This window comes from Diaporthe batatas, assembly GCF_019321695.1.
Source record: "Diaporthe batatas strain CRI 302-4 chromosome Unknown Contig00018, whole genome shotgun sequence".
Taxonomy (NCBI): domain Eukaryota; kingdom Fungi; phylum Ascomycota; class Sordariomycetes; order Diaporthales; family Diaporthaceae; genus Diaporthe; species Diaporthe batatas.
In genome coordinates this window covers 294,375-317,765 of record NW_025408565.1, presented here as the reverse complement: position 1 = coordinate 317,765, position 23,391 = coordinate 294,375, and the positions used below count along the sequence as shown (strand labels likewise).

The window sequence follows — 23,391 nt, the reverse complement described above, 5'->3', positions numbered from 1 at the left end:
GATCTTACGATGCTCAGCGCCGCCTAAAGGCCGTGCCCAGGTGCCATCAAGAGCCTAAGAGCTTGCTCCAGAAGCTTGCCGGCCTCTACAGGAAATCGAGCTTTCCATTGGTCGGAGCTCACTAGCCGTAACACATGATGCAATCGCTGTTGCTCATCCCTTTGTTCCATCACGACTGAGACCTCAGGCTTGGCGTGCGGCTGGTGGGGTGACACTTCTGCCTGGGGGTGATTCTCTTCTCGTATCGACTAGAAGACCTCACAACCTGGAGCACTGAGGCATCTGACTGCACCTCTCGAACTTTGAGGACCGACTCCAGCCACGGCACGACTCGGAAGGGTTATACTTGTCCTTCATCAACAAGTTGCATCTCTGTCTCCTCAGGCGCCTCTGAGAGGCTAGCTGGCTGCCCTCATCCAGCTTCGGCCAGGATCACTCTCCCCGAGATTATATCACAAGCAGTGTATTGAAACTTCTCCTCAGATCTGAGACCCTCGCGACTCTTCAGTTCCACCACCGTCATCATGGACCGGAAGGGTCGAGAATATACGCCCGTGATGGGTGAGGACTATCCAAACGAGTCGCAGCCCCTAAAAAATCCCAGATACAGCGACTGCTCTGAGATCGACCTCGAAAACTCGTTGCCGCCCCATGACTCGTCCAGAGCCCCTCCCACGGCATTCTCATGGAAGTTTGTTTCTGTTGCCGTTGTCTTGGCCCTGTCATTCAACATCGCTAGTGGTTGCTTAGGCTTCTACTATGGCAAGCGGGACCTTGATGCTGTTTGCGCCTCATACACGACGCAATACTGTGAGTTGGTCTCGAAAACGGATATGTTACCTTCTGCTAAGTCAATGTTGAATCTAATTTTTCCGTGAAAGCTCCTGTCCTCAAGGAAGTAGGGATCAAATATGACTTTGTCAACTACAATGGCTCATTTCTGGCGGAGACCATCTATAGGCAGAGGGCCTCCCCAGCAGTTGACGACGCCTGGGAAGCACTCGGGGTCAACTGTATGATATGCCACTTCTGTCCAACACTTACACGCTGGTGGCTGACCTGACGCTCCCTGTAGCTCGCGCTGGTGTTATCTCCAAAGAGGAGGGTCTGAAAAGCGGGTTGACTGATGCTCATGTGCAACGGGCGGATAAGTACGGCGGTGGCTTCTTTGTGAACGTTGAAGGCATGCACCACTTGCACTGTCTGGTACGTATCTGTCAATTTCCAAGAGCGGGGCGAAACTCGTCTCAAAGACTAACGGATTCACAGAACTTGGTTCGCCAGGGCCTGTATTACAACTACGACTATTACAAGAGGCTGGGGACTGGTGCTTTCGTTAACGAAGACATGATCGTCGAGAAGCACATCTGTAAGTTCCTTGTGGCCAAGTCTCCAATGCCCAGACTAATTTTCAATTTCAGCACATTGTCTCGACACGATCCGTCAGACGTTGATGTGTAATCCTGACACTGGAGTCCTCGGTCAGGTTTGGTATGATCAGGAAAGTCCCTCGGCTTTCCCAGACTTCAACACGAAGCATAAGTGCAAGAACTTTGACGACATAAGCAGATGGGCTGTTGAGAACCAGGTAAGAATACCTCTGAGCCCGGAGTTTGGAAGCTTCAAGTGGCAGGTCACTAACGACGCTGGTGGTCATGTAGGAACCAGTCCCGGATTCGCTGCCAGACGACTACATGAAGGAACCAAGACCAGAATACGTGGGAGAGAATACTCCATAACAAGCACTTTCTCACAAGCCTACTGGGAGCTCATGAATATTTTACAAGGATATTATTTAGTGTCTACACTTGATTTGATCCTACCCTAGGGTAGACTGGGTGCAAATCCAGAACGTCCAAGTCTGGCTCAGCTGCGGCGCGTGAATCCACAACCTCCACGCGATATATACCCTGCAATTACGGGTTAAGGGCTTCGAATGAATCTTTTACAAGTCTTAAATGTTGTATTGCTCCGTTCTACATTTTCCCGTAGGCCGGCATGTTCGGTGTGTCTTTGCTTTGTCCATCCTCAATCCGCAAGCAGCGGAAACGGGGCACACAAAGAGCCACAGGTTTACGCCCTTGTGCTTCATTCAAGCATAATGTATACCTATTAATTTGTCAAAGCGCTTCCTGAATTAGACCTGATATGTGGAATTGTACATACAGGGAGTGCCACACATTTCCTTTTTGCCGCGATCTTCCAAACTCATTTGGCAGACAACAAACTTCGGAATCGCGAAGAGCCGCAATTATACTAACAACTCTAATTGTTAGCATCGCCCGGATATTCATAGAGTTGCAGGGTTACGTTCTCGAGGCATGTCCTCCTCTGAGTCGGGGTGGAATGAACCCGGTCTGGAAAACTGGTCTCTATTTCTTCGCCAACGGCGTCTACAGGATCAACTCCGGAGGCTGAAGAACGATTTTAAGAGCTGCTACTGTCCGGCTACATGTCGAGGCTTGCCGGAACAGCATGTTGTTTCGGATCCTCTCGCTGAGCCCATCCCGCCCATTCCGCCCGCTCAGCCCCTGCATGGCCCGTATGTCGCTGTAGATAGTGACCTGCCCGACACCTGGGCCAGACCAGATGCGTTGAGGGGCCCAGGCGCATCGCTCCTGGCAGAGGCACGAGGTACATCAGACATAAGACTCCACCGGACCGGGGAGAGGGCTACCCTCCGCATGTCGATGCAGGTCAGGGCGGACCCAACGCGGGCAGGGCGGATTGGATATTTCGGGGAGATGTTCCTGACACAACACGGCAGGCCAGAGGTGTTCATCGGGTTCATCCAGGCCTGGTACATGGACCGGCGCCGAATCGAGGGCAGGCGCTTCTGGGAGGAGATATATCTGGACGACTATGGCGAGAGGTACACACGCTGGCGCGATAACCGGAACGACATCGAGGACCACCGCAATTATTTCCTGCGGCTTTTTGGGGAGTTTTTCGGCAATTGGGAGATGGCTGAGCGGGATGACAACGGCAATCTGCTCCCCGACGTGCAGTACCGGGGTAATTGGGGGGGAGCTTGGGCGCGAGCTAATGAAGACACTGATATTATCTACATACCGTTGATATGGATCGACCAACAAGTTCGTGTGGCCCTCTGTGCCTATTTACACCCCCTCCCCTCCCCTCCACATCAACTGCTCCCCGGAACGGTCTCTCCTTGATCCCCCAGTATCGCCATCGTATTTCTGTGCATTATTCTGAAACCAGTCGCGCTCCAGTTCAGAGGACAGCGAATCATCGACCAAGGCTTTGAGTTGTTTTGGAGATTAATGACAGGCGGTTCACTACCGGAACGTAAGTCATATCCATCCACCCATCCACACATGAACCGGTTACTTCAAAACGCAAATGCCACGAGTGAGTATCCCGCCGCAGGTCAAAGCTAGCTGACGCCCAGCACCAAAGCATACAACGTGACCCGCCCGCTCAGCGCCTTCCTCGAGGCAGGCGAGCTCAGCCCACCGTGGGGGCAGAGTAACGACAGCCTGACCTCCCGGCAGCGGCTCCAGATAATAGCGCGCGCGTACGAGCGCAACGGCTTCATGCTCCTCAGCGGGCCGGGGGACTCCTTCTTCTACCTGGGCCGCAGGATAGACTCGGCAGACTATGCCGGCCCCGCCGCGGCCGCCGGCGACACGGCCATCGTGCCGCCTACCCCATCCAACACAAATCTGTCCACGCCGTCGCCCAGCCGCCTGTCGCCACGCAAGCGTGTGAGGACCCAGTTTTGGCCGAACAACTCCCGGCGCCTTCAGGATGATGACGACGATGATGATGACGATGATGACGACGGCGATTTCCTCTCACCGCTGCCGAAACGGAAGCGCCCTCGACCAGGCAGTCAGCGAGGCGGCGGTGGTGCGCGTGCTGGGCGTGGTGGGCAAGGAAATCGCAACCTGGCGAGGAGGCCGAGAGGTGGTCAAACGGGAAGAGGCGGTCAAGCGGGAGGAGGCGGTCAAACGGGAAGAGGCGGTCAAACGGGAGGAAATACCAACCTGACGAGGAGGCCGAGAGGTGGTCAAAGGGGAGGCCAGCCGCGCACGCCGAGAACGCCGCGGGGCAGACAAAGCAAGGGTGGTTTGTGAATGAGGGGTGCCAGAGGCGATTATTTCAGTAGATAGTACGGAGGAGTGTACCTTTCGTCCAGTCACGGGTGCCGTGTCAATACAAGGCCCTGGAATTGGAGCTAATTCGACGAGTAACATCTCTTGCTGCTCTTCAAAATGGAGTTCGACTCGTCATCGTCGCCAACTATCTAGCACCCACCTTCTCCATGTCTTATCACAAGACAGCATAGAATCTTTTAGTGCTTGGTGTGGCCGTCTGTCTGGGCATGGCCAAACACTCATGAAGGCAACATATAGTAGGAACATACAATCAAAGATCCATGTCTCAGTAATGCCTTTAGACCAAACCTCATTGAATTTTAACTTTAGAGTTTGGTCCAAGTTGGCCAACTAACAAATGCCAGGACTACGTTAACGTACAAATGTTGAGGTTCAAAAAGTGTAGAAAAGTTTCAAAGTTGATTGATGAATAAAGTAAGTTGTCTGTTGAAGATGATTCACACCCTAAGCCTTATAGATACCTATATGTGGTTTTGTTTTTAATCCCTATATATATAAAATATATATAGTATTTTTATAGAATAGTAAATACTTAAGATTTAATATTTAAAGAAATATAATATTAATAATAATAGAAAGAGAATATAATATCTTTATAAATAATTTAAAAGTTAATATATACTAAAATTAAATTAAGCTAATTTTAAACTAATTTTTAACCTAGTTTTAGTATATAGGGCTCTACTATACTTAAAAAGAGTACTTCCCTACCTATTCTACTAATATTAAAGCTTCTAAAATTTATTCTTTTACTATATATTATAAAATTATATTAAATAATAATTATAATATAATAATAATATCTACTTTTTAATAAGTCTTTTAAAATATATTTATTTATAGCCTAAAAGGTAAGTTATTCTTTAAACTTAAATATATTAAAATATCTATAATATATCTACTAAAATTAAATAAGGGTTAACACCCTTTATATCCTAAAATAGCTAGTTTTCCTTCCTTTATAAACACTAAAATACCTTCTATTAAAAGAAAGTAAACTATTAAAACTATTATTATTTTTTTAAAAGCTATAATAAGCTTATAATATATATTTTTTTCTATATTTATAAATCTTACTTATTAAGGTTTTATAATATTTAAATAGTTAATACCTTTAAAGTTATAAAAACCTACCCTATTTAATACCTTTCTATTACTAAAAACTTTAAGTTAAAACCTAACCTACTTCTTTAACTATTTTTTAATAAAACCTTCTTTTATAAAGCTTTATTATATAATTAAAGTAATAATAACCTTTAAAGTAAAAGAATATTTAAAGAGGCCTATTTTTTATTATTTAATAAATAGTTCAATTAGGAAAACTTATTAAACTTAGAATATTTTAACTCTAACTCTACCTATATAGATCTATAACTCTCCTCTAACTAATTAAAGGATTAAATAAAACCTAAAGTAGCGCTAAAACCCTTAAAAACTAATAAATTCTATATCTCCTATTAATTAAACAAGAATAAGACCTACTATAAAGTAGGGTTTAATAAAGCTAATAATAAGAGAGTAAAAAATAATAAAGTAAAAAACAACTATTATAATAAAGACTTTAAAGCTAACTATAATAATAAATAAAAAAAAAATATAATAATACCTAAAATTAAATTAATAACCTTTAATTTAATTAAGAAGATTCTAACTACTATATTATTAGGAATAATAGTATTTACATATTAGGTGGGCATTTAATATATATTAAAATTAAATCGAGCCAACTTTAAGTTAATTTTTAGCCTAATTTTAATATATAGGGCTTTATTATACTTAAAAAAACACTTCTTTACCTATTCTACTAATATTAAAGCTCTTAAAATTTATTTTTTTATTATATATTACAAGGTTACATTAAAAGTTAATTTATTATAATAAGTTAATAAAGTAGTTATATAGTAAGATTAAAATAACTTCTTAAAATAACCTTTATAAGAAAAAATCTTATAATATAAAACTTAATAAACTAACTTTTCTATATTAATATATTTAATAGTTATTTTAATTTCCTTTAATAAAATAAATTAAATATATTATAATTTTTAATTTAAATATATAGTTATTTATAAAATAATAATATTATAATAATGAATTTATTTAAAAAACCTTTTATATAAATTTTATAAAAATTAAAACCTTTTAAAAGTTAAATAAAGTTTATTTATTATATATTCAATAAATATTATATAAAAATTAAAAGTTTAAATATTTAAAAATTAAATCTTTCCTATTTAAATATATTACTTTATTATTAAAAAACTATTTACTTATATATAATATATAAGAAATATAATAAAAGAGGGAGTTTTATAAAAAAAGTTAATAACTTTATATATAAATAAATTTAAAAGTATATATTAAGTAATTATTAACTTTATACTTAAAGTATAAGTTAATAGTTAGTTTAAAAGTTAAGAAAATAATTAATAAATAAATAACTAAATAAAAAATATAATATAGCTAAAGCCTAGATAACTATATATATCTGTGGATATTGCGCAAGCCTGCTGCTCACCTGCTAAAGTTGACTGGACACTTGATGAAGATCAACCATGGAATCTCCCTGCTGAGATCTACCAACACATTGCCTTGTAACATTTGAACTTCTTGCTCACTTCGATTACTTATGATTGCCGTTCCGAACAGGCAGTGCCTTCTGCGCTCCCGGTGTTTCTTTCTCCCGCTTTGCCTTCAATTCGGCTTTCAGTGCCTTCATTTCTTCGGACACAGGATTCCATGGGATACATCTCGGGAGGATTGGAGGGTCATTGGGCACTTGTTGGCCATTATCCGTCCCACTTCCCCTGCTTTGGGGCCTTGAAGTCGTCGTAGCCTTAGTTGTGGCCTCGTCCATCGTATAGAGCTTTCTTTGCTCCGGCCCACCAAACCTCTTTTCGAGCCACTGGCTCTTCAATCTTGGTGTGCTGTGCCACTCAGCAGGCACCCAGCCAATGAACTCATTCATAGGCATGTCCCGCCACCGCTGCATCGGATTGATTGGAAGAGCTGTGCGGCGTTGTGGACGTCTGTCCTTAGCAGCAAGGTCGTGTACAACAGACGCATGGTAATCCACAAGCACTACACGCGGTAGTGGTAGGCCAGATATGATCGGAACCTGTGCAGATGGTTTGGTACTGGTGACAAGCATTACATTCCGGTCTGCGAAGTCAATGTGATCGAGTCCTGAATGTTCCATTCGAGCGTATTGGTCCATGGCGATAGCCAGTACCTCGAGCCGGTACTCCTCTGGATAATGAAAAGCGTCGTCGGGCTCCTCCGGATCATTTCGGACCCGCATGCTGCGCATAGTCACCCCGTCGAGTCGCTCGATCAGAATCATGCGGACGGGCCTGGACCTGGGGACTCCCCTGCTTGTGATGGGAAGATCAAAGGTCCAGCTGCCAAAATACTTGGGGGCAGAATCTGTCAAGTTCTTTTGGAGGTGTTCGTAAGCAGCGGCTTCCCGGCTGTAGTCTGAATCTGCTTGCCACACCGTATCGTGAGGCTCGCGGCTGTTGTAATAGTCACAGTTGTAATACATTGGATCGAATATCTTGGCAACGGCATACAGCGGCTTGTCGCCATGACTCCAAGGGGATATCTCGCAGGCAACGAGCTGCGCTCCTCGAACGCCGCCGATGGCAATGGGTGCCACGACGGTAAGATGAGCTGTCTCGGACTGGGCTGGCGGAGGAGTGTCAGCGCTGGGATGGTCGATGACCATCTCACTCTGCGTCGCTCCAAGGAGGTAGCTTTGAGACAGAACTTCTCTCGTTCCCATGCCGTAGTCACGGCCGCCAAAAGGCGGCGGTGGCAGATGACGGCGGATCTGCACAGCAAAGCCAGGAATATACGGAAGTCGGGGTTTGTCCAAGTCTTTTGGGGGAGACCAAAACCAGAAACGAGACTCGCCCTCGTTCCAGCGACTACGGGTATAGGCTGCGGACGCATTGAGTTCGGCCACATAGGCAGCGATGTCAGCCTCGGTGGACATCTTGAATGAATTGACGAGAGCAGACAGCAAGATGTTAATTGGATTAGTTTTGCGGATCAGGAGAGTTGACACTTGAGATGAAGGGGGCAGTTGGCTCCGAACTTTTCAAGAGGGTGGCCTGGATAGAAAGGAAGGAAGAGGAAAACGGAGTGAGTCGCTCTGAGTGTTGGTGTTTCTGGTGACTGTTTATACTGCTAAGATTACCAGTGGGTCTCCGTTCTTCACCAAGTGTTGGCGCAGTGAGTGCCAATGTCACGAGAAGGGAAATAGGGACAAGACAACTATCCTCAATACGTCGATTGCAGTTAAGTTGGCACTACCTTCTATGTAAGGGGGAAGTTTGAGGGGATTGCAAAAGGAAGGCTAAGATCCTTAAGTGGGTGGGCGACTGGGCCACCACTAGATAGATGACTTAGCAGGCAGCCTGTTGGGGCCCCCAGGCACCCACACACACAAACCTACAGCCAAAACCCCCACATAGCTTAATAATATAAATATTATACTTAACTAAATATATCTATTTTAATGGAAAAAGAGAATAAAAAAGACTTTAATAGTCTATATTCTATAAAACTAATAATATAGAAAAGTTTAAGTTTTTAAATATATTCTTTTAATATTTTTAAAAAATATTTAATTTATAATAATATTATTAAAATTATTTTAAAATTATAATAAATTTTAATAATAAATAAATCTTAAAATTTTTAATTTATTATAAGTATATTATCTATTTATATTTTTTAATTCTATTATTAAATTAAAGGTAAATAGTTAAAAGTTTAAAAAAATATAATATAATATTTCTTAAAACTATTTTAATTAAATTTATTATATAAAGTTTTTATAATAACTTTATAATTATTTATAATATTATTCATTATTAAAAAAATTTTATATTAATATATTAAGTTATATTAATTTAAATAAATATATTAAAAGTTAAAATTATTAAAAACTATAAGGTACTTAATTTTAATACTATTAAATACTAAATATAAAATAATTATATAGTTTAAATATAAATATAAGTTAATTAAAACAAATAAAGATAAAGTTATTATTTTTAATTAAAGTTTTAACTTTATTTAAATAAATATTTATTAAATAAGCTTAATTAATATTTAACTTTATAAGTAAAACTATTTAAAAATAATTATTTAACTTATTATACTATTAAATTAAAATATAATTAAATAAACTAATTATACTTTATTTTTATATATAATATTACTTTAAGTTTATAATTTTTTTATATAAGGGTTAGTTAGAGTGAAAAGAGTAAACTTTAAAGTATAAAGTATAATAAAGAGTTATAAGTAAGGTTAGTAAGTATAACCTAAGTTTCTAAAGGATTAACCTACTTTATTTATAGTTTTAAAATATAAAAAGGATTTATTTATTAAACTTATAAGGACTTTAAGATTCCATTTTTTAATTAATTAAATAGTAGAGAGAGTATTTTTCTTTTAATTTTAAATATATAAATTTCTATTATTTAAAAGTAAATCTTTACTTTAAAAGTAGTTATTATTATTTAAAATAGTTAATATATTTTAAAATAATTAAGAGATTTAAAATTTAATTTAAAGTAAAATAAAATTTATAAAAGCTTTAAATATAAAGTTAAAGAATTAAACTTTTAAATAAATTAATATTTATATATTTAATAAATTAATTCATATATTTAATAATTTCTTTTTATATACTTAATATTTACTTCTTTTAATAACTCCTTTATATTTTTTATAAATACTTTTTAAGTTAATAATAAATAACTTTAATAATATAAACGTTTTCTTTAATTTTTAATATTTTCAATATAAACCTTTTTTAAACCTTTTTTAAACCCCTTTTAACACTCTTTTTAACACCCTTTTTAACATCCCTTTTAAACCTTCTAACCTATATATATTTAGATATTCATTAAGTATTTAAATATTAACTAAATATTAAAAAGTTAGAAAGTAAGAAGGTAAAAATAAAGATTATACTCTTTTTAACCTTTTAATACTCCTTTTAACCTTCTAACCTTTTAAACTTCTAGCCTTTTAATATTTAATTAGTATTTAAATATTTAGTTAGTACTTAAATATATATAAACTAGAAGGTTTAAAAGGGGTGCTAGAAGGAGTACTAGAAGGTAAAGGTAAAAGAGTGCTAAAAGGGGTGTTAAAAGGGGTCTAAAAAGGCTTATATTTTAAATATTAAAAGTTTAAAGAAATTTAATTAGGTATATAGTTTTTTATAGGCTCTATATATAAAAATAGGTACTAAGTGTGTAGAAAGAAAATATTAAATATGTAGATTAACTTACTAAGTATATAAATATTAGCTTAAATTAAACTCTTAACTTTATTAATAAAAAAGTATTATATAAACTTAAAAATTAAATTAAGTTATAACATAATAAAATAATTATATATAAATTAATTAAAAGATTATAAATATATTTTTTTAACTTTATATTAAAAAAAGTTATTATAATTTTAAATTTTAATAATAATTTAAATAATCTTTTAATATAATATAATATCTTTATAATTATATTAAAATTTAAGTATAATTATATTTTATTTAACTATAAAATTATTAGTTAAATCTATAATATAGTATTTTTATATTTTTATATATAATTTCTTACTTTAATAATAAATATTAACCTAACGTATCTATAATCCGGCTCGTTATTAAAAAACCGTTTTAAAGTAGTTATCACCTAAGCATAGTTTTAATAAATATATATATCTCTAGAGATGGATTCACGGCATGTAGAAAATCACAACCCCGCCATAATGAAGCGGCACCTGGCTTTCTCCGAATCCTCAGATTTTAGTCGAAATAGTTCTAAGTAATATTTGCTAATTGCTCAGTCTTTCATCGTTGTGTAATTACAGGTACTTCAATAAGTTGTTCTCATCCAAGTAGCATTTGACTTGAAATCCTCTTGGAGTGGAGTGTCCAAAACTTTCGCAGACAAGTCGCTGTCGCTGTTGATGCTAGTATTTCAACCGCTGAAGATGGTCTGTTTGTTTTGCTCTCTCAGCGAAATGTCATGATATCAGAAAACTCTGGGCCCCAGCAGCCTGGGTCGTTAAGGATGACATCCACACCGTCATCCCTCAGCAGATCTATCGCTTCGTCGAAAACGGCGACCCGGTTATGATCCTCATCCTGCCAACGGTACATGTGCGGTGACAATCCCTTTCCACGTAGTGTCCCTAGACACGGAAAAGCCCCCTTCTCCCGCCTGTCGATTGCCAATCTCCTGAGGTGGGCCTCGATCCTGAGCTCAAGAAGCTCACAAGCATCAAAGCAGAACAAGGCGAGGTCCTCAACCGAATCGGGGAGCACGGTTGTGAGTAAAACGTCTTGATTTGGCAGATGGTGCATGTCGCGCGCGGCATCTGAGTCCCAGAGGGTATTCATGTCGATGTACAAGGTCTTGAGGGCAGTGAACTGTTTCAGGGATTGGATCCGGGCTCGGTCCCAGACCTGACCACCCCCGTGAAAGTCTATCGCGAGGGTCTCCAGGGTCTCCTGGGCTGGCTCGAGGGCTTTGATGACGTCGCGTGGTGAGGGCCGCAGGTGGTGGGCTTCCCACGTGCTGGCCCCGTAGACAAACTTGCGGAGACGGCTGCAACGCTTGAGCAGGTTGACGAGCCCAAAGTCATAGGATCGACAGCCTCGCAGGGTGACTTCAAGCAGGTTGCTGAGCGGGAATATAGGCTGTGGGCCATTGATGTGGACGAGGGACAGCCTCGTCAGGCTGCTTCCACTGTCGAGGAGTGATAGTGCTGAACCAAAGCTGCCGTCTCCAGGAGGGTGTGGCCGTGGTCTCCCTGCAGGACCATGGTCATAGACTGGCTCGGGGCGGCCGCAGTACATCAGTGCCATATTCCGGACTAGATTGACAACAGCTCATTAGCCATTCGCGTCGTGGAGACGGCGCGCGCGCGAGGTCAGGGTTGGGCCCAGCTTGCCTAGCGCCTTATCCTTGAGATCCATGGTGGCAGAGTCTCGAGAAGCGAGAATGCGTGGATTTCACGAGAGCCAACTTACTGGAAGAAGTCCAGGGCCATCCAGAGGTAGGCTTTGGCATGCCAGCGAGGCTGGGGTTCACACGAACGGTATCTGGGGGGGGACCATAGTACCAGTGCAGGCGTATTGTGTGCAGCATTGGGAGCTGGGCCAAGACGAGTGCGGTGAGATCAAAACCCACATAGTCCCGCATACTGTCGTCCCTGTACGACAGGTAGGGTTGGAGTCCTATTCCCAATTCGGCGGCCTTCTGCACAAGTATCAAGGCCAAGTCGTGGTCAGGGTCGCCGGCCGACAGCACACGGGCCGGCCCAAAGAGCTCGTCCATCCTGCACAACCCCCGGATGTCCACCCTCCGTACCATACCGGCCAGGCGAGGATTCTCACAAACTGTCCGGGCGAACTTTTCAACACTGAAGCGATGCCACACGCCTGTGAACATGATGGACTCGAAGTTGCAGTAGAGCCTGGGGCGGATCAGGTCGCGGAAGAGGGTGCAGCAGCGGCAGATCTTGGCCATGGTGGGGTGGTCATAGGTGCTCCAGAAGTCACCGTGTCTGTCGAGTCTGCCAACGGAGAAGATGAGCAGCCATACTTCGGCAGGAAGACTGATGCATTTTGCAGGTATCGTGGGACTGCTTTCAGTGGTCGTCGAGATGGTGTGGGAGTCCATCGTGGCATTTTATCGAGGTATAAGGCTGTCTATCCACGATGCTAGTTACAGAAAAGCAGAAATTCGATAATACCTAGTCAGTCTAGATAGCTAAAGTCAAAAACTGGATGCATATAACTTCCATGAAGGTTGTCCAAATTGAAGTGCTGCCTGAGGGAGAACTGCGAGGGGACCAATAAGAAGTACCTAGGTACCTAGGTACCTAGGCAGCTCCTGGCAGGGATGTGGGGCTGCCGAACAGACCAATCACCGGGCGGGACGGTTAGACCAAGGATCCCTGTCAGGTACGTAACTGCGCGTGTCGTCGATCTTCCAGAATTTTTGGGTCGTCGAGCTTCCTCTGGGCGGATTACCAATTAGTGACGGCGACTCGTCGACTTGAACTTTGAGTTGCGGAAGCTCTGGTCAGCCACCACCTCATCGCCTGCTCGTCCTCGCCATCTTGATCCTCAACTACTACCATTGGCCACCCTTCACCCCCCACCACGACCTCCACAATGTTCCGCGCAGCAGTGCGGTCGACGCCTCGTGCGTTGCGACAGCCCTCCTCCTCCTCCTGCATCACCTCCGCCGGCCGACGATTCGCAAGCACAGCCCCCGCAGACAAGAGGTACACATGGAAGGGCACGGCGGCAAGATGGGGCCTGGCGGTGGGCGCCCTGTACTGGTACAACACAAGCCCCATGTTCGCAGACGAGATGCCTTGTACGTGAGCTTGATCTGTCTTTTGTCCCCTTCTCTCTCTGCCTCTGCCTCTGCCTATCCCTCTCCACCACGACCCGCCTCATCCGAACTGCCCCAAGGCCCGCTGACATCCAGCCTACAGCCCAACTGTCCAACGAGCCCCCCCAGTTCGCCGAGTCAGAACTCCAGACCGTCGACGCCATCGTCGAGGAGAAGCGCAAACAACTAGACCAGAAGCGCAAGGCCCGCGACTCCGAGGCGGCGAGCAGCGCGACATCACAACAGACGCCACCCCCCACCGGTGACAACCCTGCCTCCGCCGCCGCAGCGCCGCCGTCCGAGGAGGCCGAGAAGACACCAGAGCAGCTCGAGGAGGAGGCGGGCCAGCAGGGCGCCTTCAACCCCGAGACGGGCGAGATCAACTGGGACTGCCCGTGCCTGGGCGGCATGGCCCACGGGCCCTGCGGCGAGGAGTTCAAGGCCGCCTTCAGCTGCTTCGTCTACTCGGACCAGGAGCCCAAGGGCATCGAGTGTGTTGAGAAGTTCCAGTACGTCTGGTGACAAACACTGTGTAGAGATATACTTTGGTTCCCCAATGGGTGTACATGATTGCTGACCGTGGAACCACCGCCACGACAGGGGCATGCAGGACTGCTTCCGCAAGTACCCCGACATCTACGGCGCCGAGATCGCCGACGAGGAGGCCGCCGAGCACGAGGCCGACCAGCTCGCCCTCGACACACCTGCCCCCGCCGCGGCTGCCGAGGATGCGCCAGCCCCAGCCCCAGCAGCTCCCGAGACCGAGACCGAGCCCAAGGTGGCCGCTACCCCATCGGCCTCTGACGACGACAAGTTCGCCGCCCCGGCCAAGTCGGAGCCATCTGCGGACGAGAAGCCCAAGGACAAGCCCCAGGACAAGGATGTTGCCGTCGGGCCCATCAGCGAGGAGCGCGGTGTGCCGGAGAGCGCCTTTGATGCGACGGGGGCCAACCAGAAGGCATGAGGATAGGCCAGATGATGTCTATGCGCCGTTCCTGCTCGCTCCGAGATGGAATGGGCTGTGTAATATGTTGTTGCATTTCCAGGACGCAGCGGGGGTTTAGATTCCGGTATCCTACCTACACTAGACTCGCCGGTACCCCCCTTGTATATCACATCTGGGCAGTGTATACTATCAACTTGGGATAGCGGTCGAATATGCAATCTTCTCGTCTCAGTCTTGGAGTAATTTCACCACACCAGACAGTGCAGAACGTGCAGTACGGTCCACCGGCTCTGCCTATCAAGATCCGTCCCCGGTTCGACCTTCTGGTCCCATCTATGGTTCCGAAGCATCTCAAGAGGATGCACTTGTTCAGTTTAGGTGATGACCGGCGCACGACAAGGATCCTGAGATATACAAGTGCGAAAGACGGAGTGAGGTAGTTTCTAATACTTCAGTTTATATATGACTAGGTCACCATTTGAACTCAGTTCTAGCCTTATTTACCTAGGTATATAACACGACAGACTCGGCGTCACTGCAATGACCCTCGGAAAACCCTTCGACCTCCACTCCCCCCCAACGCTTCTCACCGCGGTACCACCGAGTCGGCAAACCACCTCCCACGCCCCGTTCCGACGCCAGCGAGCATCTAAGGGACTCTCGCGCATGCACGACCGACGGCAACTCGGCAATACCCTCGCAGCACCGCCCAACCAGTCGTGATTCCTCGAGATCAGAACCCTCACGACGACCAGCGTCCTCGACGCCCTGCCTCGCCTGCGGCAGCTCGCCCCCCTTCGAGTGGCGGCCCCTGCCCCCCCGCCCGACACCATCCCGCTCGCAGAGCCGTAGCCCTGCCGGCACGACCGGACGAGGTTGTCCCACACGGGGACCATGACGGGGACGGACCCGCACACGATGAGCAGCATCGCCTCGGCGGCGGTGCACGCCGCGGGGGCGTAGATATCCCACGTCGAGTCCCTCTCCGGTGCAGCCCCCTGGCCGAGACCTGTCGCCCGCGCGACGGCCACCTTGGCCAGCGCCGCGAGGCCCGTGATGGCCGGCAGCCCGAGCAGTGTCATGATGGTGTGCTTGCGCCGCGGCGACGTTATCCTGAGCGCCCAGATGATCCACATGGGGAAGCACGCCAGGAAGAAGCACACGAAGACGTGCCACGCGGCCGCGAAGTGGCGGAAGCCGGACACCGCGCCCTCTTTCAGGCACGCGTGCTGCGGCGCCGGCTGCCCGCCGTCGTGTAGGTCCCACAGGTTCCGCGGGTTCCCGCACCGGAAGAGGGTGAGGAGGATCTCGAGGGCGCTGGTGAGGACCGTCAGGTAGATCACGATGTGCACCGGCCAGGTGTGCCACTTGGTCGTCCCCCTCAGCAGGCGCAGGATGGCGAACCCGATGGCCATCTTGCCGAGGAGGGCGGTTGTGGTCCAGACCGTGAGGGTGGCGGTCTGGAGCTTCGCCTGGAGTTGTAGCTCTGGGGCTGTGAGGGTGGACTTGTGCCTTGTCCCTCCTGTCTCGGCGATCACTGTGAGCAGGACGCCGCTGGCTATGAAACTTGACTGCGTGGGGAGTCAGCATCAATGATTTGAGCGCAGTGGCGGATACTGATGTGAGAGATGGGAGGCGTTGTACGGACCCAGCATGCCACCATCAGCCAGTCGTCGACCCCCAGCATGCGCCTTGAGACTCGATGCCATACCCGCAGCGCGATGAATATCGTGGAGAGCCCCGAGAGGCCCCAATATACCGCTTCGAGCTCGACCCGGTGGTCAGTGTGCGTCCCGCCCGGGAGCGCACCTGGGGCCGTCATTGTAGCGGTGCGTATGACCTGGTTGTTGAAGCTTGAGAACATGATGCAGATGTATGCCTGGATCATGCTCAAGTCAAGAAGGGCCCAAGGAGTTCAACGAGACCGTGGTAAAACTTCTCATTTAAATCCAGTCCGGGACACGGAAGGGCATTGCCAGCCTAACGTCATCGTAGCCCTTTGCAAGGAGAAGCGAACACAGGAATCCGGATGCGAACCTTTCAGAGGGCGGACCGAGGAAATGCCCTTGCGCCCGAGGATGAAAATCTACAATGTCAGGGCCCATTGCGTTCAGGCTCATGCGGAAGGGCCAGCCAGACTGGCGGATGCAGGGCTCGCCAAAATGCACTTCCGACATGCCGTGCTGCCTGGCATGTTGTGTGACATGCCCCCCAATCGCATGACTGGGAGAAAGATATCTTGATTACGTTCTTTCATCACCGCCTCTATGCCAGTGGTTTTGTGTTTGTCTGTAACTACAGGTGATTCTGGTCTCGCTGAAAAGGATCTCTTATTGTCATTGATATGGGACTGACAATCGATCATTGCTGCATTCTATCAAACGGCCAGCGGTTTTATGCAGGATTACCTGCTATGCCGCGGGGTCGCCATGTGCCACAATCTCTCCAGATGTCACGCGGCGGGCTGTGAGGAGAGTAGGTACGCATTACCCACCCTATCCGCTGTTCATCCCGCCCCGTAATACGATTAACTCACCTTCACCCGGTTCGCCGGGCAATGCGGAGGAGCTGCAGTAGTTTGCCTGGGGGCTCGGTCGACAGAGGGGCCAAGGAGAGGTGAAGGAGCCTTACGACACACCCACCCATCCACAAAGGGCCAAGAGATCCTGCGAGTCCCATGCATAGGGTTGGGGCCCGATCATCGACTTGCATGCAACGTAATATTACACTACACTGCGGACACCCTTTCGGACCCTGCCGCGTGCCCTGCCCTGCCGCCTGCGCCAATCGGCCCTACCTACGCCTGCTGACCCTGCATCTTGCCCATGAGCGCGGCGAACGCGGCGCTGTCCATGAACTCGTGCTGCTCCTTGATCTTGGTGCCGTCTTCGGTCGTCTTGAGGATGACCATGAACTCGTTCTCGACTGGTCCGAAGTTCGAGTCCGCGGTTGACTGCAGGTGCAGTACCACGCGGTGGCCTGCTTCGTCGACGACGCTGCACAGTTTGAGTTTTAGTATTTTTTTTCTCTTCGAGCTGAAGAGAGGGTTTCGTTCGTGGCTGAGCTGCTGCACTTGTCCTACACCTGACAGACGAGACAGGCCAGCTCCCAAGTACAAGTCTGGTAGGCGCCAAGGACAGGAAAGGCAGTGTTTTGTGTGGGGGTTACTCACGGCTCGAACCCGTCCACCAAGAACATCTTGGAGTTCTTGCTGCCCATGGCCTTCTGGCTGCCCTTCAGGAGGTCAATGTAGGCGTCGAGGCTGCCCGGCGGCGGGAGGCCCAGGGTCTTGGGGGCGATCTTGAGCCTGAAGTCGGGGGCCATGACGGTCCTGAGGCCGTCGGGGCCCTGCTCGTTCATGACGCTCAGGTACTTGTGCACCAGCTGCAGCATGTTCTCCCTTACGGACGCCATCCTCTGTTTGTCAAAACTACGGTCTGCGCGGAAGTGTGAGGTGATGAATTCGTTCAGAAAAAGCATGGGGCGGGGCTTGGTTGGGAGGTGTTTTCTTTCTCGCAGCTCAATGTCAGAATCGAGGCAGGAAAGGCCTTATATATTCATAACCACGTACACCCACCGCCCATCACACGAGGTAAATTCAACCAACATACGCATTAAATGTAGACCCCTGAGCGGGGGGCCTCAGGGTTGGCTTGCCGAGAATCTATTGTTGGTTGGTCTCATAAGCGCCAACTGCATCCTCTGGCCATAGAATTTGTTCCTTGCGCCTCATTCATTAAATAGTTTGAGCCGCATTAGGTGAGCCGAGTCAGCGACAAAGTCCCTGATTAATGTCACCTTTCCATGAACCTCTTAACAGTGAAGCCAAGGCAGGGCCCGGGTGAGAATCATCACGCCATCATAGATCACGCGTTTCAAGAATTACTCTGCGAGAGGTCGTCAGAGGGATTCAGACGCTAAATACATCACCGCTGGGCAGTAAATGACAAACCGGTCTTAAAATATTTAGAATCATCAACGAGTTCTGCATTATCCGATCAATAGCTAAGCTACTACATAGATGGGCACCATAGATCAGGCCGCAATTTTCGGGCTTGAAGTACCGTCACACTGCCTGTGGCCTTTTCGTATCCTATTCATCATTTAATAAGTTGCCTTGAGACACCTTGTGATTTCCAAAGTCTTGCTGAATCTGCTAGCTTCCAAGGTTTCTTGATCAACTTGAAGTACTGCCCTTACCACTGTTATCGACCTAGGGTATGTTTTAAACGCTGGGTCTTTGAGCTCTAAGGCGCCGTGAATGTCTTCGAGCGTACACGGAACAGAAGCGAACGCAGGTACCTATTCCCCTGCAGCTCGTACTCCGTCGCCCGAGATGCTTTCGATCTGATGTGCACCCAACGCCCTCCTAACCGGCGTCCACCTCGGCGCATTCATCTCGGCTTCCGTGAACTCACGCAGCTGCTGCAGACATCTTGACACCTGCCCCTCCCTTGCCTCGTCAGTAGACTCGGCCCATCGCATACCCAACTTGAGCAAAGCGTAGAGTGTGTACGTGGCATCGTTCCCCGCATTGTGAAGGTGCTGCCAGCTATGAGCCACTCCGAGCTCCGTCAGGATGTCTTTAAGACCAAACTTCTGTATGGGCAGGTGGTGTTTTGTTGCCGGCGAGCCTGGGCCGAGGATGAATTTGCCGAGTCGGTGCGTGTCAAGAACGGCGGCCACTGGCGCTGTGGAACTCATCTCAACGCCCAGCCGCCGGATGATTTCGAGGTCATGCTGCGGGGACTGTCCCACGATCACGACGGGGCGTCGACCAAACGCCGGTCCACCGACGCTGTTGCTTCCGGAGAGATGATCGGGGTCTCCTTCTTGGAGTCGGAGGCAGCGGGTGATGGTATCCACCAAGTCCTCTCTTGAAACGCGGCGGGTTTTGGCAAAGATACACTCTCGAAAGTCGGTGACGTCGCAGTCTTCGAAGTCTTCAGAGGCGTGAGACGTGGAAAACTGCTGCGTTGAAATCAAGGGATGCTGCCGAGGCGCGAACTTGGTGCTTTTCTCGTTTCCGGTGTCGGTCGGAGTCAATGTTGGTTGAGAGTCGTGGGCCGAAGTGAAGATATGCCAAGTATCGAGCACCGCAAATCCAACCTCTCTCACGCCTTTGACCTGTTTTCTATTCACTCGAAGAGTACCCTTCGCGCCACCGGGTGCTTCTAGCCCTGGAGATCAATGGACACGATAATCGCGTCTCTTGGAAATGCTGAAGGCGAGTCGGAAAGTCGGAGCAGCTGCTCAAAGGCTTCCAGTTCCCCGTCAGGAGGATTAACAGGGAGTCCCTGTTGGTCCGTGTGTGGAAACATGATGCTAGAGGTAAGATTTTAGATTGCGCAGGAGGCGTGCCATGGTAGCGGGCACGTTCTGGGAAGAACAGTTGACCTGCAGTAGTGCAGGCCGGCAAGAATGGGTGTACCTACCTAGGTACTCAAGTACTTAAGTAGGTAACTTGGGTATTATATGGGGTGGTGGGTTTGAGCCTGATTGACGAGGCATCGCTGGGCTTCGTGTCAAAACTCATGGCTAGAGTGTGGTGGAATATGTGCGGAGTGACGGTACGGTGCTTATATACTGCTAGGAATAACCAATAGGCAGATTGGTTATTATGGTCTTTTGGCCGGACGAGAAGGCGTGTGGCTAGCAGTCGCGCCTTCCGTTGCATGCGGAACGAACACACGAGGCATCTTATTAGTGCCATTTCGACTCTATGCCTTCACCTAACCTAAGTATTAGTGGGTGCCAGAACCCTCATTCATAGGAATAATATTTAATATAAACTAATAGTGTTTACATTATAGTGATACCTTATAATAGTTCTTATAAGCTTCTTTATTTATTGAACTCTATATTATTACCTCTTATATATAATAGTATGAGTTAATAACTATTAGATTCTAAGTTTAGGTAACTTAGAATTATAGTCTTTTAATTAGGGTATTTATAGTGTAGTAGTTTATAGATCTATCTTAATTCTAAGTTAAAGGGTGTAGGTTTGAGCCCCTATATTTGAAAATCTTTACGGTTAGTTCCTAATTAATCTAAGAAAAGTCCCTATAATACTTAGGGTAAGAAGCCTCTATTTAATAAATAGTTAAGAAGTAAGTATTTATAGCCTTGTAAAATTAGTGTTATATTGTTAGATTTTAGGCCTCCTATTAGCTATATATTGAACGGAAATAAGTATAATTAGCCCCCTATTCATCTAAAGCTCTAGAAGGCCTTAAAGGGGGGTTGTAACGATATAAGTTAATAACTACTAGATTCTAAGTTTAGGTAACTTAGAATTATAGTCTTTTGGCCGGGGTGTTTATAGTGTAGTAGTCTATAGATCCGTCTCACTACACTAAGTACTAAAGGGTAATCTTTCTTCCTTTTAGTTATATTTAAGCAGACTTACTTATCAAATCTATACTATTTAGTTTTAACTTTAAGTTCTCATGCTGTAGAGCCTGAGCCTCATCGCCATCTTAATACTCCTGGTACCAGCAGATGAGTTTAGGAAGTAGAAGTTCCATATCCCGATCGAAATGGATATGCCACAAAGGAGAGCAATCAGCCCACTCGTATTCATCGACATGCCGGTAGGTGTCCACCTTGATGGAGCAGTCATCCTCATGAACTTTGGTTCCCGCTCCCTCGTCGCTGTTGAGAGGTCTGTCTTCTAGTTGTAGAGGTTGCAAGTCATGCTGCAAACGGTTCAATCCGCAGCCGCCTCATTACGGGCAACGCGATATGGGTCTTGTTCATCTTCAATACTGGGGTCAGAGTCGATGTGACAGTCGTATTAGTTCTCGGATCCCATCAAGTAGTCATCGTCATATGGTTCTATGAGCACCTTGGCATACCTAGGTACTTGAGCAGGTCGCAGTCGTCGGACCTAGGCAGGGGCCCGGTTCGCTGCCGTGCATTACCTCCTCGGGCATTACTCTAGTGTGATAATTTATAATGTATCTTTTCAGAATTCGCAAGTTGCCCTTCTCGGTGGAGTCAACGTTCTTGCCTCTCTTAACTACCACCAAAATCTCTTTATTCCTTTCACCGGGTGCCATCAGAGCGGTGTCTCGCTCAACCCCATATTCGGACTCTCTCCCAGGCTTCGCAACCTGATCAGTGAAGACCTGGCGATTGAGCGAGTTGTATATCATGGAACCTTTCAAAACCTCATCCGTGCACCGATAAATGGTGACAGACGCCGTGGGTCCATCGCGGGCTGCAATTGCTTCAGTCCATGTCGATGGCTGCGGTGCGCGCTGGACGGTGCGGCGGGAGTAAAGGAGGGAGACAACCGCGGTTTTCTCAAAGCCGAGCATTTCGGAGCTCGCAGACACGTAGTAGAGTTCCTTCCACCCATTACTGCCCCTGATTAGGGCATCCAGTTCGAGGTATTGGTACTCTCTCCGGTGTGGGCCGGAAATGATAAGCCTATCAAGGTTCAGTCCGCTCAGCATCCCAAGGAAGTTTGACAACCGGAATCGCATCCCTGCGCCTGGCTTTTTCTCCACCATTGGGGTTGAGCACCAAAAGCGCAAGTTGCGCAGCTTCCCGAGGGTCTGCTGGTCCAGGGCACTGAGCTTCTTCAGCACTGTCAGCGGGTCATGGAAGCTCAATAGGACCTGGCCCAGCCAACGGTCTCCGATCTCCTCATTGAATCGACGGCAGACGCGGAGGGCGCTCAAGCCATTGGGGTCTGGGAGTAGGCGGGCGCTGCCGTCTTTCGCTTTGTCCCTTGTTTGCTTGACGAAAGATAAGCAGGTGGAACAGAAAATAAACTCGTAAATCTCCAAGCGAAGCTCCGCAGGTAGCTTTGAGAAGAATGGGCTTGACTCCTGTAGATTGTAGGAATACATCATAGGCGACAAGGTCGATTTGCTTGCTCAAGTATTAATCGGCTTCTTGTTCTTTCCTATGCCGTTCTTCTTTCCTCTGCGTCGTGAAATATTCTCTTTGTTGGCGAGCTTTGGTGGCGACTTGGAAATAGAGTTGGGAATGGAGTTAGGGAAAGAGTTCTAAGTTGTTCCCTTGGTTCCGGGGATTTTCAGGATAATAAATATTAACAACCGATACATTACGCAATCATGAGCGTTTAGTCCCTTGACGGTCTATGTGCCTAAATACACTATTATCAACTGGCCCTATCGCGTGTCTACTAAATTTTCTAAACCTTCGAACATCTCTAGCTCTCTCACCATCTCGTCAGCTATACCGCTTAGCCCTCCGTGTGGCCCGGTTCTCCCTGCCATTAATACATATGTACTTCACGCTAGCCTCGATTCTTATCCCTCCGACTATGTTTGATCCTGACCGTCCTTTCGGCGGGTTTTGACTCTACTGCCATGGCAGATGAGCCCTTGGGCAACTTACTATGTCGACGCTTCTAGTCAGCGGCGCCGTCGGGAGCGATGCCTCCCAGCATCATCTGTGCGACACCAGACTAAGGCCACATGCCCACTTACTGTATTCTCTCTGCATTGTTATTGGCCCTGCATTTCTTTTTGAATGCTGGGTCTTGAGCGTTTACCACCGTATGAAGGCGCCATGTCTGTCCTTAGCCGTATACGGAATAGAAGCGAAACCATCTAAAATGCCCTGGAAACCAGCGGCTCCAAGTCGTGAGTTGAGGACTTCGAATACGAATGCGCTAATTTCCAGTAGCATTGGGCGCAGCTAGCTGATCAAATTTCATACTATCTATCTAGTTGTGTGGTTTCGCTTCCATTCCGTATACGTCCGAGGACATACATTGCGCCTTCATACGGTGGTAAGCACTCAAGACCCAGCGCTTGGAAAGAATACGTTGTCGATAACAGTAGTTATAATGCGATAGGTGCTTTCTAGTTGTACCTAGGTAGGTATC

At 46.5% G+C, this 23,391-nt stretch overlaps 8 protein-coding genes across 8 annotated transcripts; 3 read left to right on the top strand and 5 right to left on the bottom strand.

Annotated features, from left to right (window-relative positions):
• Positions 1-281: 281 nt before the first annotated feature.
• On the top strand, positions 282-1,739 carry KVR01_012160 (uncharacterized protein; the record flags this gene model as incomplete). Its single annotated transcript, XM_044792786.1, has 6 exons — positions 282-810; positions 882-1,013; positions 1,076-1,206; positions 1,270-1,369; positions 1,422-1,588; positions 1,662-1,739. Exons 1-6 carry the CDS (start codon positions 525-527, stop codon positions 1,737-1,739), a joined length of 894 nt encoding a protein of 297 aa, XP_044638738.1. The 5' UTR covers positions 282-524.
• A 582-nt stretch (positions 1,740-2,321) lies between these two features.
• Positions 2,322-5,472, top strand: KVR01_012229 (uncharacterized protein; the record flags this gene model as incomplete). Its single annotated transcript, XM_044788598.1, has 4 exons — positions 2,322-3,095; positions 3,234-3,309; positions 3,421-3,712; positions 5,451-5,472. 4 exons carry the CDS (start codon positions 2,322-2,324, stop codon positions 5,470-5,472), a joined length of 1,164 nt encoding a protein of 387 aa, XP_044638807.1.
• A 1,293-nt stretch (positions 5,473-6,765) lies between these two features.
• On the bottom strand, positions 6,766-8,139 carry KVR01_012199 (uncharacterized protein; the record flags this gene model as incomplete). The annotated part of the gene is made up of 1 exon (XM_044784726.1): positions 6,766-8,139. One exon carries the CDS (start codon positions 8,137-8,139, stop codon positions 6,766-6,768), a length of 1,374 nt encoding a protein of 457 aa, XP_044638777.1.
• A 2,830-nt stretch (positions 8,140-10,969) lies between these two features.
• On the bottom strand, positions 10,970-12,971 carry KVR01_012187 (uncharacterized protein). Its single transcript, XM_044790240.1, has 2 exons — positions 12,202-12,971; positions 10,970-12,044 (listed from the first exon to the last, which is right to left on the bottom strand). The coding sequence occupies exons 1-2, from the start codon at positions 12,851-12,853 to the stop codon at positions 11,182-11,184; spliced, it is 1,515 nt and encodes a 504-aa protein (XP_044638765.1). The 5' UTR covers positions 12,854-12,971; the 3' UTR covers positions 10,970-11,181.
• Positions 12,972-13,191: 220 nt separating this feature from the next.
• On the top strand, positions 13,192-15,324 carry KVR01_012257 (uncharacterized protein). The gene is made up of 3 exons (XM_044789240.1): positions 13,192-13,558; positions 13,680-14,085; positions 14,177-15,324. Exons 1-3 carry the CDS (start codon positions 13,351-13,353, stop codon positions 14,538-14,540), a joined length of 978 nt encoding a protein of 325 aa, XP_044638835.1. The 5' UTR covers positions 13,192-13,350; the 3' UTR covers positions 14,541-15,324.
• Positions 15,027-16,765, bottom strand: KVR01_012198 (uncharacterized protein; the record flags this gene model as incomplete). Its single annotated transcript, XM_044793670.1, has 3 exons — positions 16,171-16,765; positions 15,353-16,093; positions 15,027-15,317 (listed from the first exon to the last, which is right to left on the bottom strand). Exons 1-3 carry the CDS (start codon positions 16,408-16,410, stop codon positions 15,027-15,029), a joined length of 1,272 nt encoding a protein of 423 aa, XP_044638776.1. The 5' UTR covers positions 16,411-16,765.
• A 487-nt stretch (positions 16,766-17,252) lies between these two features.
• On the bottom strand, positions 17,253-18,103 carry KVR01_012240 (uncharacterized protein). Its single transcript, XM_044783784.1, has 2 exons — positions 17,695-18,103; positions 17,253-17,518 (listed from the first exon to the last, which is right to left on the bottom strand). The coding sequence occupies exons 1-2, from the start codon at positions 18,000-18,002 to the stop codon at positions 17,320-17,322; spliced, it is 507 nt and encodes a 168-aa protein (XP_044638818.1). The 5' UTR covers positions 18,003-18,103; the 3' UTR covers positions 17,253-17,319.
• Positions 18,104-21,321: 3,218 nt separating this feature from the next.
• KVR01_012261 (uncharacterized protein) lies at positions 21,322-22,384 on the bottom strand (the record flags this gene model as incomplete). The annotated part of the gene is given in 3 exon segments (XM_044794717.1): positions 21,322-21,362; positions 21,383-21,434; positions 21,449-22,384. 3 exon segments carry the CDS (start codon positions 22,382-22,384, stop codon positions 21,322-21,324), a joined length of 1,029 nt encoding a protein of 342 aa, XP_044638839.1.
• Between the last annotated feature and the right edge of the window lie 1,007 nt (positions 22,385-23,391).